Raw genomic sequence first — 17,267 nt, forward strand, 5'->3', positions numbered from 1 at the left:
TTTTTTAATGAATTGGCATCATTCCAGACAGGATGTAAGTGTGTCTGTGACTTCCTGGACGGACTGAAGGCTGCTGGAAACTGTCGGGAAACTGTCCGACTTCACTGCGGCTTTTTGTCACCGCCCCCCGCTGCGGCCGCCTGCTCTCGTCTACTTTCCAGGCGTGGCGCAGTTCATCTCGAACGAGCCTAACTTTGGCATAGAAATTTGAAAGCTTTGTGGTGACGTCAGAACAAAGCGTCCGCTACGCTGCTGACGTGTACGTTGGGAAATAGCTGTCGAGCTGTCTGTACACTGTAGCCACTAGCTCCCAGCACTTCCTCTTCATCACAAGCCTTTGTCATTGATAGACCACTATGAAATCATCTGATTTGGTACTTACTTAGCTATCCGCTTAAATAAGAACGGAAGACAAACCAGGGCAATTTCACAGGTAGGGGACTTATAATTTAATCAGCCGCAAGAGCTAGCAGGCTGTAACGGTAGTGCTAACTGTAGCTATTAGGTACTACTAAACGATGTTGACATCAATTTTAATTTACACTTAGCGGTTGTAAGGTAATTGAAGTTTTCTTACGTTACTGCTGAAAACAGAAATATGTTTTATTTATAGGTGTTACATCTCGTTTACTCTTACGCTCACTGACAGCACTCACGTTAGCTGCTGAGCCTTGTACTTAACGTTAGCCCAGGTAAATGCTGCCGATTTCAAAGACTGACGTTTCACTCAAAGCGCTGCAAAAGAAAGAGGACAAGACTGGACAATCTGCTTTCAATACACTACACACATCCAGCGCAGACAGACACAGTGACAAGTCTCACACTTCAATCGTAACTATTGTTAAAAGCAAAGCAAAGCTCATAAAACTGTAGAAGGCTGGAATTTTGGTGTAGGCTATTAGATTGCCAGAGAACACCAAGCAAAGCTGATACAGTGCATCACAGCAGTCCTCACGAGGGTTCTATAAAAGGAACTAATCACCAAATTTTAGTGATCTCATTAAAAAAGTTTCTTAGTTATGAGTTTAAGTTCAGCGACTCAGATGTTAATATTTGCATCCATTAGACCAGGGGTCAAGCAACCTTTACTATCAGAGGAGCCATTTTTGACCCAGAATTAAAAATAATTCTGTCTTGCGCTGCAAAACCCATTTGCGCCTTATAATAAAGGTAACACAGCCTATTAAGTCAAAATTAGCCAGTCAACAGCACTAATAGGTCTAAATGAGCATTCGTTAATATGTTTGGCCACAAAGTGGCTGCTCTGCAGTGGGTAATTGATGATTATTTGGGGCTTTAATTTTTGGCGGTGAAAGTAAACATGTCTGTCCAGGCACTATTGATTTCCCTATTATCCATCAAGCCATTTTCTTTTTTGGATTTGGAATCTATACCTGGCCTAACTAGGGAAACTCTGAACTAGCCACTGCTATTTAGGTTTGGCAGAATTTAGAGGAAAAGGTGCCAGACTGTAGATATGTGATGCTTTTTTAGTCGACGAAATGTTTAAATATTTTTTAGTTGGTGTGGCCACATTTTTACATTTGGAGAATCTAAGAATTTCTTCAGACCTACAACAATGATAATTGAAAATTGAAATGTTAAAGAATTACTATTACTCATTTCCATATTATTTTTTTCCAAGCCACAGGGAGCCACTGAAGAGGGGCCACATAGCTGCATGTGGCTGTGGAGCTGCAGGTTGGCTTCTCCTGCATTAGGGGTACTAGCCTAAAGGGCTGAAAGTCTGTTGTTTAAGTGCAGTTTATTTGTTCCTTTTGTTTTTGCAAATTCCTGTGAGATGGTACATCATAGACACGTACAATTTTTAACAATTATTGGAAGTTGTGACAAGATGCTTTTCAAGAGATATGACCCCCATTGGCCCGATGGGGGTGCTTCAATTCTGCCCAAAATTTCAATTTTTGAAAGGCCTCACACTGACATGACTTTATTTGACACACAAATCCAGCTCAATGTGCTCTACAAAAAAGCTTCAAGAACAAAAACAGTTGGCCTGAGTAAATATTTCACCATTTTGAAATTTTTTGTCAGATATATTTTTGGCATCTCCTCCTAAACCTTAGGTCTGATTGCTACCAACTTTTCTATGGATCATTGTTGGACCAAGCTTATTAAAAAAGTTGCACTGAGCTTGTTGTATCTTTTTAAATTTTTTTAAGATATTGACCAATGCCAGTGTTTTCTCACCCACAGACATACATCATGTCACTGGTTTCTGTGTAGTACTTAAAAGTGACAGGATATGGTTGTCAGCAATTGACTGCTTAAAGCACCCAGTATGAATCCACCTTATGAGGTTTTGTCAAGCCAACTGGATGTCTGTGTGTTTTAACTTGTTCATGTGCCTTTAAGCGACACACCTGTTCCAGGGTTTAGCAGGCTCACTGCAGATGGACGATAGAGGATGTAACAGATAAACTAACACTCTGTTTTCTCTCTGTGTTCTGAATGCAGTAGTTTTATGAGGAGGTGTGAGTGACTTGCACAACAACAATGGGGAAGAGGAGGGTGCCCGATCTGTACAGAGCCCCGTTTCCCTTATACTCCATTAAAGTGGACCCTAAAACAGGGCTTGTGATCACAGCAGGAGGAGGGGGGGCTTCCAAGACAGGCATAAAGAATGCTGTGGTAAGTAATGAGGCTCAAGTGTTATACTGATAAAACTGTTTAATAGAATAGTGGCCCTGAAAGCTCAGCACACTGCAACACTGCCAAACAAATGCCCAAAAAAGAAAACAGGAAAAAAAGAAAACAGCCTAATCTGTTTGGCAACACATTCTGTGTTTGGTTCAGTTTTCTGTTCTTGCGGTGTTTCTCTGTATGGATATCTTCTTTCTCTTTGCAGCATTTTTTCCAACTGCTCTGCATGTGCTGTCAAATTTGTGATGCACATTTCCTTATTTGCTTTTTATTAATTTTTTGTCTAGTTGCATGTGTTCTCTTAAGCTTTAGAGCACTGGGTTTTCAGAGCCACCATAGAATACTACAGAGGAAGGTGTACATATATTGAAAAGCGATATATGAAGTCACTCACCTTGCATTGTCAATATGAGAACATGTTCACTCTGAGTGTATTTAATGAAATCTGGAGTACAGGCATTGTAAGCCTGTTAAGACCTGGTATTAACTTGAATCTTAGGTGATCCAAGTGTAAATTAGGGGTGCTATATCATACTGTTTATGATTACACCGGTATAATTTTTAATGAGATATGAAAAATTCATATCATGATACTTGCAATATTTCAACTTGCTGACAGATTGACGTCATACTGTTACCCACGGCAACAACAAGCATGGCTCAAAATGAAATTATTACCGACTTCCAAAAAGAGGAGCAGCTTCAGTAGTGTAAAATAAACTGGTGTCCTGAATGTTTTATGAACAGCCCTGGACTTCTCAGACTCTTTTAGCGACTTAGGAGAGAGAGGCAGAGCATAAAGGTCTCGGTGGAAAAAACCCCAAAACATAGTCATTTAGAATGTTGCTAAAAGAAAAGGAAATATGTATATATATGTGTGTACATATATATATATATATATATACAGTACAGGCCAAAAGTTTGGACACACCTTCTCATTCAATGCGTTTTCTTTATTTTCATGACTATGAAATATATAATATAATATATTATATATATAATATATATATATATATATATATATATATAATATAATATGTATGATTTTTGACCGGATTTGACCCGATTTTTGAGACGCACAACCTGCCGATGCTCAGGCCGGATTTCTGCTTCGTTGTGCGTCTTTTCTGACATGTCAGAAATTTTGGTCATCCGGCACAGACATTCGCACAGTTGAAGCAGAGCCATGAGCCGATTGGCCAACGTCTGTGCATTTATCCCTCACTGCGCCTGCGCGAAGACATAGATCACCATGGCGATGCGTTGGTGGACTGTAAATATGGAGGCCAGGTTGGTTGAGCTGTGGCAACAGTATGAGTGCCTGTTCGATGTTTCTTCTTCCACCTACCACGATCGCTATCAACGAGAGAAACGCTGGCAGGAGATAGCCAATATTCTTCAGCTGCCTGGTAAGTTTTTTCTGCTCTCATTTTCAAGCAAGCGCAACAAACATACAAGCACGCTAGACGAGGTACAACACACGCACACACACACACACACACACACACACAGAGGGTGCACCCGGCTGTAGCCGGCTTACCTCCAACTCTCGTTGTAAAATGGACAAACCATACTGTCCACGTCTCTCAAGCCATCTGCGAGTCCATATGCGCCAACGCCTCTTCTTTTTGGACGTTTCGGCACACAGTATAGCGCAAATCATCAAAGGAAACCGCTTGTCCTGCTTCGTTGACAACAACGGCACTTCCGGAACAAATCGGAGCTTTCAAATGTATCTTTATTGACAGCTGTCAACGGGCAGGACAGTCAGCAGGGGCCGATGAGCCGTTTTCACCCGTACAGTGTGAGCTCTCTGATCGTGCTTGATGATCGGAACGTACAGTGTGAGCACATAAATTGTGAGCTTTGGCCGCACATCGCAGACGATTCACTTGTACAGTGTGAGCTGGTATTAACAACAAGATTTTAAAAATCGTACAGTGTATGCTGGGCTTTAGGGGTCTGCGATCGATATTAGGCGATATTAAATGCCCATTTAACACAGTCTGTTACAGAAGACGCTGCCGCCACTTTCTTTTTTACTTTTGGCCATAAAACACATAAACAATAAGAACAGTAAAGTTTACTTTAAACTGATTCCACCAACACAAATAAACAGCAAATGGGATAAGTTAACCTTCAGGGCTTTCTGGAAGAAATCTTTTCATTTGAACCCAAACCATCATCTTTTTCATAAAACTTCAGGAATATCTGGCTTAAAGCCCTAAAGGAAAACTTCTTCAAACAGCCATAAAACAAATTAAAAACAAGATCATTCAACAACAGTACAACATTCAGCTCAGTAACAACTGTCGAGGTTCATGGACAAAACAATTTTTTTTTTGCTAATCCCTCATCATTTGCTTAAGCATGTTTACATTGTATAAATTCTCCTAGCTTCTAGCAGAAATTTTTTCTCTACTCACAGCCTAACAAATTACATGCAATGTTATTATTTTTCTTACTCACCGGTGGTTTAAGTCACTGCGTCTCCCGACAGAACAGCTTGGTTGAATTTCAGTATGCACAGTTTTTCAGCCAAACATTGTTAAAACAGAGCAGCTAATGTTGCTAAAGCAAGAGCTAGTGGAATGAGACACTCGTCCAGGCAGGTAACATTATGTCGTGTTTTAGATTAGATTAGATAGTACTTTATTAATCTCTTGGAAGGGTTCCCTCAGGGAAATTGACATTATGTTTACATATGCCATGTGCTCTGTCTGTTGATCCTTATTTTCTCCGAAATCCCAAATATTTCCAGTCTACTGATTTATTCCCAAGTAAATAACGTTATCCTCATCGTCTTTCTCTAGGCTGCTTGCCATCTGCCTGCCGCTGTTTGACAGTGACACAGACTTTCAAAATAAAAGCCTATGCTAAAGGTGACCATATGTATTGATGTTTTCACTTTGCATCGATCGTTGATCATTAAATCGATATATTGATCCAGATCGATGGATCGTTACACCCCTAGTTTTTTTTGTTTTTAAGATTATTTTTATCGGCTTTTGCCTTTAATGGACAGGATGGTGTGTGAAACGGGGAGAGAGAGAGAGAGTGGAGGGTGACACGCAGCAAAGGGCTGCAGGCTGGAATCGAACCTGTGGCCGCCTCAGCGAGGCAGGTGCCTCTGTACATGGGGCGCCGGCACTATCCACTATTCTACCGACGCCCCACACCCCTAGTTTTTACTGAATATTTGAATAATTATTTTTTGTTCTTAAATTGATAAAATATTTTTCTAGTACTTGTCATATCATCAAGAAGATCATTATCACAAAAATACCCTGAAATATCGTGGTATTATTTTAGGGTCATATCGCCCACCCCTAGTGTAAATGACCATGTAGACACATTATGATCTCATCACTCAAACCACTTGCAGAGGCACGCATTGACCATGTATCTTTAGTAGTACAAACACTAAGGCGTCCTGATGTGTCCATGACTAGCAAGCAACAGGAAAATGGGCCATCAGTGCAGGAGGTGGTGGTAGTTTTGGTGACAGCTTGCTAACACTCAGTAACTTGCCCATTTTATGACAACTTGGAAAAAGTATTGCAGGATGGTCCATCGTGCCCTATGGAAGGAGACGTTAAATTCTGCTGACAGTGATATTTGACTAACGTGACTAGCTAGCAGCTAATGAGCGTGTGGATGTAGCAACTGTGTGCAGGGCCCTTTGACCTTCTTACATTGGTGACAGAGGCAGTAACAAATGCAAACATAAGTGGTCTGCTGGAGACGCATGATAGACACAAGTGTGAAGGGCGATGTGTCTCTTCTGTCCTCTTGTGTTTGGATCAGCGAGATGCATGTTAATACCAGGTTTAAACAGACAATGAGAGTATGTAAATCAGCAGCAGTAGCAGACTCATGACTGTGTGTTTCAGCACTTCCTGGATCTACAGCTGGTTGGAGAACACCAGTATAGTGCCACTCTCCTTCACACTCATGATACTGACACACGAGCAACCATGAACATGGCTGTGGGTAATGGTGTGATTGCTGCAGGACAGGACGGGACCTGCAGTCTGATGAGGTTTAAGCACTGCACACAGAAAGAGGAAGGCAAAGCTTCTGCTACAGATGGTGAGGCTCACTGCTGCAATCTGAAATATACCTGCTGTCTTAAAAAGGACATCAAAGAATATGCTATGTATGTGTTGCTCTTATTTGATCTGTGATTCATTTGTTGATTGCAGGTAGAACCCCAATTCCAAAAGAGTTGGGACAGTGTGTAAAATGTAAATAGAAATAGAGAATGCAATGATCTGTAATTCCTTCCTGACCTGTATTCAGTTGAATACAGTCCAAAGACAAGACATTTAATGTTCAAACTGATAAACTTTGTTTTTTGTAAATATACATACATTCTGAATTTAATAGCTGCAACAAGTTTCACAAAAGTTAAGACAGGATCAATTTTACCACTGTGTAACATCACATTTTCTTTAAACAACACTCAAGTGTTTGGGAGCTGAGGACACAAATTGTTGAAGTTTTTTCCCATTCTTGCTTGATATACGACTTCAGTTGTTCAACAGTCTGGGGGCTCTGTTGTCGTGATTTGTGCTTCATAATGCTCCTTACATTTTCAATAGGAAACAGGTCTGTAGTGCATGGTGGTGCCAATATTTTGTCCAGGACTGTATATACCTCAAAACGTCAATGGATAGCCCGGGCTTTTATTTGCTTAAATCACTGAAATCAACGGGCCTATATTTGGGAAAGGTGTCTATATGTGACAGCCCTTTAATTCCTTTCACACAAAATTGTTGCTCAGCAAAGATCGGGAAATTAGGCTTCAGACAATATAAATAAAAAAAATAAAAAATGAATAAAAACCTTTATTTAATCGTCTCATATTGAGATCTTATTTTCACGAGACACCTGATTACATCAATAACTACATAAAACAACCAATTTGAAAAGTACACACACACGCACGCGCACACACACGCGCACACACACACGCACACATATATGTATAGATATATACATACAGTACAGGCCAAAAGTTTGGACACACCTTCTCATTCAATGCGTTTTCTTTATTTTCATGACTATTTACATTGTAGATTCTCACTGAAGGCATCAAAACTATGAATGAACACATGTGGAGTTATGTACTTAACAAAAAAAGGTGAAATAACTGAAAACATGTTTTATATTCTAGTTTCTTCAAAATAGCCACCCTTTGCTCTGATTACTGCTTTGCACACTCTTGGCATTCTCTCCATGAGCTTCAAGAGGTAGTCACCTGAAATGGTTTCCACTTCACAGGTGTGCCTTATCAGGGTTAATTCTTGCTTTATCAATGGGGTTGGGACCATCAGTTGTGTTGTGCAGAAGTCAGGTTAATACACAGCCGACAGCCCTATTGGACAACTGTTAAAATTCATATTATGGCAAGAACCAATCAGCTAACTAAAGAAAAACGAGTGGCCATCATTACTTTAAGAAATGAAGGTCAGTCAGTCCGGAAAATTGCAAAAACTTTAAATGTGTCCCCAAGTGGAGTCGCAAAAACCATCAAGTGCTACAACGAAACTGGCACACATGAGGACCGACCCGGGAAAGGAAGACCAAGAGTCACCTCTGCTTCTGAGGATAAGTTCATCCGAGTCAACAGCCTCAGAAATGGCAAGTTAACAGCAGCTCAGATCAGAGACCAGATGAATGCCACACAGAGTTCTAGCAGCAGACCCATCTCTAGAACAACTGTTAAGAGGAGACTGCGCGAATCAGGCCTTCATGGTCAAATAGCTGCTAGGAAACCACTGCTAAGGAGAGGCAACAAGCAGAAGAGATTTGTTTGGGCCAAGAAACACAAGGAATGGACATTAGACCAGTGGAAATCTGTGCTTTGGTCTGGTGAGTCCAAATTTGAGATCTTTGGTTCCAACCGCCGTGTCTTTGTGAGACGCAGAAAAGGTGAACGGATGGATTCCACATGCCTGGTTCCCACTGTGAAGCATGGAGGAGGAGGTGTGATGGTGTGGGGGTGTTTTGCTGGTGACACTGTTGGGGATTTATTCAAAATTGAAGGCACACTGAACCAGCATGGCTACCACAGCATCCTGCAGCGACATGCCATCCCATCCGGTTTGCGTTTAGTTGGACCATCATTTATTTTTCAACAGGACAATGACCCCAAACACACCTCCAGGCTGCGTAAGGGCTATTTGACCAAGAAGGAGAGTGATGGAGTGCTGCGGCAGATGACCTGGCCTCCACAGTCACCGGACCTGAACCCAATCGAGATGGTCTGGGGTGAGCTGGACCGCAGAGTGAAGGCAAAGGGGCCAACAAGTGCTAAACACCTCTGGGAACTCCTTCAAGACTGTTGGAAAACCATTTCAGGTGACTACCTCTTGAAGCGCATCGAGAGAATGCCAAGAGTGTGCAAAGCAGTAATCAGAGCAAAGGGTGTCTATTTTGAAGAAACTAGAATATAAAACATGTTTTCAGTTATTTCACCTTTTTTTGTTAAGTACATAACTCCACATGTGTTCATTCATAGTTTTGATGCCTTCAGTGAGAATCTACAATGTAAATAGTCATGAAAATAAAGAAAACGCATTGAATGAGAAGGTGTGTCCAAACTTTTGGCCTGTACTGTATATATATATATATATACACACATATATATACACACACACACACACACACACACATATATATATATACACACACATACAGTGGTGTGAAAAAGTGTTTGCCCCCTTCCTGATGTCTTACTTTTTTGCATGTTTTCCGCACTTAAATGTTTCAGATCATCAAACAAATTTAAACATTAGTCAAAGATAACACAAGTAAACACAAAATGCAGTTTTTAAATGAAGGGTTTTATTAATGAGGAAGAAAAAAATCCAGAGCTACATGGCCCTGTGTGAAAAAGTGTTTGCCCCCTAAACCTAATAACTGGTTGGGCCACCCTTAGCAGCACCTACTGCAATCAAGCGTTTGCGATAACTTGCAATGAGTCTTTTACAACGCTGTGGAGGAATTTTGGCCCACTCATCTTTGCAGAATTGTTGTAATTCAGCCACATTGGAGGGTTTTCGAGCATGAACCGCCTTTTTAAGGTCATGCCACAGCATCTCAATAGGATTCAGGTCAGCACTTTGACTAGGCCACTCCAAAGTCTTCATTTTGTTTTTCTTCAGCCATTCAGAGGTGGACTTGCTGGTGTGTTTTGGATCATTGTCCTGCTGTAGAACCCAAGTTCGCTTCAGCTTGAGGTCACGAACAGATGGCCGGACATTCTCCTTCAGGATTTTTTGGTAGACAGCAGAATTCATGCTTCCATTTATCACAGCAAGTCTTCCAGGTCCTGAAGCAGCAAAACAGTCCCAGACCATCACACTGCCACCACCATATTTTACTGTTGATATGATGTTCTTTTTCTGAAATGCGGTGTTACTTTTACGCCAGATGTAATGGGACACAGACCTTCCAAAAAGTTCAACTTTTGTCTCGTCAGTCCACTGTATATTTTCCCAAAAGTCTTGGGGATCATCAAGATATTTTCTGGCAAAAATGAGACGAGCCTTAATGTTCTTTTTGCTTAGCAGTTGTTTTCGTCTTGGAACTCTGCCATGCAGGCCATTTTTGCCCAGTCTCTTTCTTATGGTGGAGTCATGAACACTGACCTTAACTGAGGGAAGTGATGCCTGCAGTTCTTTAGATGTTGTTGTGGGGTCTTTTGTCACCTCTTGGATGAGTCGTCGCTGCGCTCTTGGGGTAATTTTGGTCGGCCGGCCACTCCTGGGAAAGTTCACAACTGTTCCGTGTTTTCGCCATTTGTGGATAATGGCTCTCACTGTGGTTCGCTGGAGTCCCAAAGCTTTAGAAATGGCTTTATAACCTTTTCCAGACTGATAGATTTCAATTACATTTTTTCTCATTTGTTCCTGAATTTCTTTGGATCTCGGCATGATGTCTGTAGCTTTTGAGGATCTTTTGGTCTACTTCACTTTGTCAGGTAGGTCCTATTTAAGTGATTTCTAGATTGGGAACAGGTGCAGTAATCAGGCCTGGGTGTGGCTACAGAAATTGAACTCAGGTGTGATCAACCACAGTTATGTTTTAACAGGAGCTGGGGGGGCAAACACTTTTTCACACAGGGCCATGTAGCTTTGGATTTTTTTCTTCCTCATTAATAAAACCCTTCATTTAAAAACTGCATTTTGTGTTTACTTGTGTTATCTTTGACTAATGTTTAAATTTGTTTGATGATCTGAAACATTTAAGTGTGGAAAACATGCAAAAAAGTAAGAAATCAGGAAGGGGGCAAACACTTTTTCACACCACTGTATATATATATATATATATATATATATATATATATATATATATATATATATAGGGGGCAAAAGTGTTTGCCCCCTTCCTGATTTCTTACTTTTTTATATATATATATATATATATATATATATATATATATATATATATATATATGTATGTATGTATGTATGTATGTATACACATACATACATATATATATATATATACAGTGGTGGAAAAAAGTTTTCGGACACCCCATGCATTTGTGAAATATTGCATTAAGAATCACTCTTAGGTCTTCATGTGCAATTTATTTTAGTACAGTCACAGCCAAAATACTAAATAAATCCTAAAAAAGCCATTAAAAACTTAAAATTGATTGGTTCCATAAAAATACATAAGAAATTTTGAGTATTGGGTCATTTTGGTACCAGTGATGAAGGTCGTTCTTTTTATTAAAAGACACAATTTTTGTTGCCAAGCTTCGTGTCTACATAAAGCCAGCACATTTGAAAGTTCTTCAGACACAAAAATGGCTAAAACAAGGAACCTAACGCAGGAAACATGCCTGAAGATAAACATTCTCAGCCAGGAAGGGTACAGCTGCCGGCAGATAGCCAGGAAGTGCAAATGCAGTCCTTCAGTATTTGGATACACTGTAGAAATACAGACGAACCAACAGCTTGGAAGACAAACCAAGATCTGGGCGTCCAAGGGTTTCTTCAGTAAGAAATGACCGCATCCTGATCCGCATGTACAGGCAAAACCGCTGAATGACATCACAGGAGCTTCAGCAGCAGTGGTCAAACCAAACTGGTGTCCAGTGTTCCACCCGCACTGTACGTGGCCGACTTTTAGATCATGGCTTAAGGTCCTACAAGGCTATCAAGAAGCCCCTGATCAATTAGAGACAGAGGTTAGCCCGGCGTCGTTGGGCTCTGGCACACAAGAACTGGACAGCCAGGAATTGGAAGAAGATTTTGTGGTCAGATGAGTCCAGTTTCCAGCTTTATCTTCCTCCTACTAATGTGAGGGTACGCAGAAGGCCAGGCGAAGCATTATCTCCAGCATGTACAGTACCTACTGTCAAGCATAGTGGAGGCAGTATCATGGTTTGGGGATGCATGAGTGCTGCTGGTGTTGGTCATCTCACTGTCTGTGATGGCACATTGAACTCTACCAAGTATTGTACCATTCTCGAAACCCACATGCTCCCTTCTGCGCGTGCACTGTTCCGTCGAGGTAAAAACTGGATGTTTCAACAAGATAATGCCCCTTGCCACACATCCAAGGCCAGTAGAACTTGGCTGCAGGAGCACAGTATCCAGGTCTTAGAGTGGCCAGCTCAATCCCCGGACATGAGCCCCATTGAAAATCTGTGGTGGATTATCAAAAGGTCTGTTTCAAAGCATAAACCAAAGAATTTAGAAGAATTAAAAGCAGTAATTCAAGAAGAATGGGACAAGATTACCCCTCAACAGTGTGAAAGGCTCGTGGGGAACATGCCAGCCAGGGTTAGAGCTCTACTACGTGCCAGTGGCAGGACTACTAAATATTAATTTGATGATGTGATGGTTTATTTATTTTTTGTTCAGTTTTGAACACATTCTCTGTTATTTGTTGACTTTGATACCGACAATGTTGAGAACTGACATATTGAAACTGTCAAGAATTTAGTTTTGTTAGTTTTTCTTGTAAACAATAAACAAAAAAATATAATTTGTATTTGTTTGTATCTGTCTAATGCAGCCACACCTTTTGAAACACAAAAAAGATTTTTCCACAAATATTTCATGATAACATTTGAGATTGTGTAAAATTTTAAGGGTGTCCGAAAACTTTTTTCCACCACTGTATATGTGTGCGTGTATATATATATATATATATGTATATATGTATATATATATGTGTGTGTGTGTGTGTATATGTATGTATATATTTAGAGCTGCAGACAACAGGCTCTTACTGCACCTTTGCAAACAGCTCACCTCCAGCAGGTAACCCGTCTTTTACCTGCCTTGCTGTGGAAAAACACATGCAGTAAAAATAACGGGACTTAAGATGTGGATCAGCTTGCAACTTAACATATAGCCCACTTAGTAGAAAATACCGGGGTATATATTTTGTATCGCCATTCAGCCTGAAAATACCGAGATATGAATTTTTGTCCATATCGCCCAGTCCTACTGGAAGGTCATATGGGAAAGAGAAGCATCACACAACACCGATGCCCAATGACTAGTGGACCTAAGAGCTGGCCCCAGCAACCTCCTTGAACAAGAACCAGAAACTATCTCAATGGCAGACATCCAGGAAAGAGTGTGAAAGATGGAGAGCTGGACAGCACCAGGCCCTGATATGATCCATACATACTGGTTGAGAAGCTAACTGCACTCCATGAATGCCTAGCAGCACAGATGGCCCAGCTGCAAAGGGATGGGATCCACCCAGAATGGTTGACACGGGGCAGGACAGTCCTGATGGAACCATCCCATCCAACTACAGACCAATAACCTGTCTCTGCACAACATGAAAGCTCCTGTCAGGCATCATAGTGGCTAAGATAACTGGGCATATGGTCCAATACATGAGTGAGGCACAGAAAAGAATTGGCAGTAACATCAGAGGAGCCAAGCACCAGCTACTGGTCGACAGAGCAATTGCCCGAGACTGCAAGAGCAGGAAGATCAACCTCTGCACTGCCTGGATTCACCACAAGAAAGCCTACAACTCAACGCCACACACATGGATACTGCAATACATACTACAGCTTAATTCATAATTATTTTGTTAATACATCAGTATGTGGCTTGAAGGTTAATTTGTCATCAATTTGTCATCAATCCAGATGCCAGTGTTTATAATGTGGAACTTGTTCAATGATTGTACCATTAAGCGTACAGATTTGAAGAGTACTGTCATTAATGTTTTAGGCTCTGGAGCATTAAAAAAAGAATGCTGCACGTTTTCAATAGCTCTTCCTCAGGCTTGTGGAAGAAGTCTTCTGCACTTATATGTTTTTTACTTTGCTTGACAACCAGACCAGTCCTCTAATTGAGACAGGCATTTATCTGTTAAAATGTGTAGCCACACCGGGCTAGTAAAAGGAAGTGGGCGTTTAATTGAAGTTCTACAGTATGTTTTAATCTGTGTGTTCACAAAAACCCATGCGTTTCCCGTTCAGGTGTCTTTGTTATCCAGTAAAAGTGTGTGTCATCTGTGTAGGAGGGAACAGTGTGCAGCATGGTAATGCCAGGCGACGAGCTGGGAAAGGAGACAAAAGTGGACGGGACGAAGCTGCAGCATCTGGAGATTCGTCAGATATGAAGGACAAGACGACTCATATCTCTGTGACTGCTTTGGCTGAAGTACAGTCAGACCTGAACCCCCAGGACCCACTCCAGAAGGTGGTCAGGTTCAGTCCTGACCTGAGTCTTCTGCTGACAGGAGGCACAGACGGACACATACGAGTCTGGGAGGTAAACACCATCTAGTTGTCCTTCTCACTTTAAAAGTACTGTGTTAGAATTGTCAGTTCCTATTTGAAAGCAAGTATCGCTAGTGAAAGTGAAAGCCAACCCCAGATTCACTCGTTTGGCAGCTCACCTTGCTAAATTTGATTTTTTTTTTGTTTATTTTGGAGGGGGTTTTTTTCCCAGCTATGTGTCAGTGATTTTCTTAGCTTCCTCTAGGAAGTGTGCTGCTTACAGTTTGGCACCTTTGTGCTGACTTTCTGACCTCACCTGCGCCCAGGAACATCCCGAACACAGGAGAAAATCCAGGGAGAGGTCTCTACAGATCAGTACTCTGCCACACACATTGAGAGGGGGTCAGCAGTGATGATGGAGAGGGATTAATTTTGTATGAGTTGATACATAGTTTACTTATGTATACTTTTTTTTTTTTTTTTTTTAAAAGATATTTTTTGGGGCTTTTTTAGCCTTTAATGGATAGGACAGACAAGCGTGAAGGGGGGAGGGAGAGAGGGAGTGACATGCAGCAAAGGCTAGAGTCGAACCCGGGCCGCTGCGGCAACAGCCTTGTACATGGGGCGCCTGCTCTACCACTAAGCCACCGGCGCCCCAACTTATGTATACTTTTAAGAGTATCTTAAAATGCCAGCCTTGTTTGAGTGGTGTATTTAAGTTTAAGTTAAGTTTATCTACTTTATTAATCCCCCTGAGGGGAAATTCAATGTTTTCACTTTTGCTTGTCAATTACACACAGGTCCGAAAGACACACACATGCACAAACAGGACCTATACATGCACAAAGTGTCAGAGTGAGGGGGCTGCCCTTGGTGGGGCGCCCCGAGCTGTTGGGGGGTCCGGTGCCTTGCTCAAGGGCACCTCGGCAGTGTCCAGGAGGTGAACTGGCACCTCTCCAGCCACCAGTCCACACTCCATATTTTGGTCCGGACGGGGACTCAAACAGGCGACCCTCTGGTTCCCAACCCAAGTCCCTATGGACTGAGCTACTGCCGCCTGGCTTTAAATATATCTTTATGAAAATAATGTGGGTTGCACAGGGTAGTGGCCACAGTAAAATCAGACTGTCAGGTTACATAAGTTACTTAGTGGCTTTGCAATAAGCTTCTGCCACCGGTGCCGAAATTTCGTGGAAAAAATCTGCTTTACGGCAGGAAACGTGTCATGTATTGCGAAATTGGTCAGTCAGCCAATCAGGGATTGGAGCGAGTCCTTATAGGAGTTGGGCAAGAGATAGTTGAGTCACAAGCACAATGGCAGATGGACAAAGTTTGGAGACGTGAAAAACGGCCTAGCAAAACAAATGAGCTCCTCTGTCTGAGGATGCAAAGAAGATCAAAAAGGAGAGTGATAAAAGAAGAGGAAAAACAAGAGTGAACTTCAGTCAGTCCAGCTAGCTTTCTTTCTAATGGATCAGTAAGTGACACAGCTAAATGTTAGCTAGACGAGAGAGGACTGTACTGTACTGGCTGCTAGTTAATTCCTAGCTGGCCAGCATCGCAAATCGCCGCAACCAAGGACTGGGTAGCGAGTGTTGGTCGGCTGACATCCTTGTTGCCATTCTACGGCAGCCCTTGGACAGTGATACCCCCCTCCCTTCCTTCTGTTCTCCTCTCACGGAGGCAGCTATCGACGGACATCAGGGTCCATGTCATTGGTTCGACAGCCCATTGGTTCGACATCCCATTAGTCCGACTGTCCACGGTGCTGAACGGCTTGCGGCGGGCGTAGGGTGCGCCACGACCGGCTTGAGGCGGAGCAGGCTCACGGCTTATGAGTTTGTCACTTTCTTTTTCATTTTAACCCGCACCATGATCTTTTCCTGACCCTAACCAAGTGGTTTTTGTGCCTAAACCTAACCAGACCTTAACCACAGGGCATCATGATGATTTTGGAACGGACTTCGGAACAATGAGTTTAATATGGTCGGAACAATGGGATGTCGAACCAATGGGCTGTCGAACCAATGGGCAGTTCCCCGGACATCGCCGGTTACGCCCAGATAAGTGAACACTGAAATTTGTTTCCCTTTCAATTTGAGCTCCCAACTGGCTACATTGTTTCCATACAATACCGTTTATTCTAGAATCGTGACTGTTTACATGTGCATATTGGTATAATTCCACTGTGTCTACTATTGTTTGTACTGATACTGTACATATTGATATAATTTACTGTGAGTTGTTTGTACTGGTGCTGTGCATTCTGGTATAATTATTTGCATTACTATTTGTTTTTTCTTCAGATAAATCTGATAATTGTTGCTAGGTCTCTTTACTCATTTATTTAGTAGAGTGTCCACACACCTTCTCATTCTACATATACATAGAGGTACACCGGTGGCTTTACAGCCTACATTTTATTGATTATCTCTGATCCCCACTGTCAATTTGGTCGTTGCGACAGTGCGACACAACGCTACTGACACTAGGTGGCGCCGAGCTAAAAAAAGACGAATCCTATCTGTTGCCTCTTTAAGTTTGATTTATTTGAGAGATGAGAACAATATTTTTGATCTTAAGTATGAATGTAAACTGGATGTGGGTGTCTGATAGCCAGCTGGTGTAAATAGTGATTATTGTTGTCCATCCTGCAGTTCTATTGTGGTGCAGTATTCCTTACACATAGTGCTGAAACAATAAAGAGATGAATCCAGTAGTCAGTATACAGAAAAGAAATGACACTTTTGTTAAGTAATTAATAAGTAATTTGCCAAAATAAATACTGATATAAGGTGGTTCCTGTAGCTTTTCACATGTAAAAAAATAAAATAAAATTACATTTTACAACCCTTCTGTTGCTCCGGCATGCATACTGGAGGAG

At 41.6% G+C, this 17,267-nt stretch overlaps 1 protein-coding gene across 5 annotated transcripts in view; it reads left to right on the forward strand.

The window, feature by feature from the left end:
- Window positions 1-238: 238 nt before the first annotated feature.
- The window catches only part of preb (prolactin regulatory element binding), a 69,783-nt gene continuing 52,754 nt past the window's right edge, over window positions 239-17,267 (forward strand). The window contains exons 1-5 of one of the 5 annotated variants that reach the window (XM_078172052.1): window positions 239-433; window positions 1,646-1,723; window positions 2,479-2,652; window positions 6,558-6,756; window positions 14,182-14,435. In XM_078172052.1, the coding sequence (XP_078028178.1) occupies window positions 2,518-2,652; window positions 6,558-6,756; window positions 14,182-14,435 (588 nt within the window). In that variant the 5' untranslated portion in view covers window positions 239-433; window positions 1,646-1,723; window positions 2,479-2,517. The remainder of the gene's footprint in view (window positions 434-1,645; window positions 1,724-2,478; window positions 2,653-6,557; window positions 6,757-14,181; window positions 14,436-17,267) is intronic. The other 4 variants (XM_078172051.1, XM_078172050.1, XM_078172053.1 and 1 more) reach the window with 4 other exon arrangements.

The sequence above is a fragment of the Epinephelus lanceolatus genome, chromosome 10 (assembly GCF_041903045.1).
Source record: "Epinephelus lanceolatus isolate andai-2023 chromosome 10, ASM4190304v1, whole genome shotgun sequence".
Lineage (NCBI taxonomy): Eukaryota > Metazoa > Chordata > Actinopteri > Perciformes > Serranidae > Epinephelus > Epinephelus lanceolatus.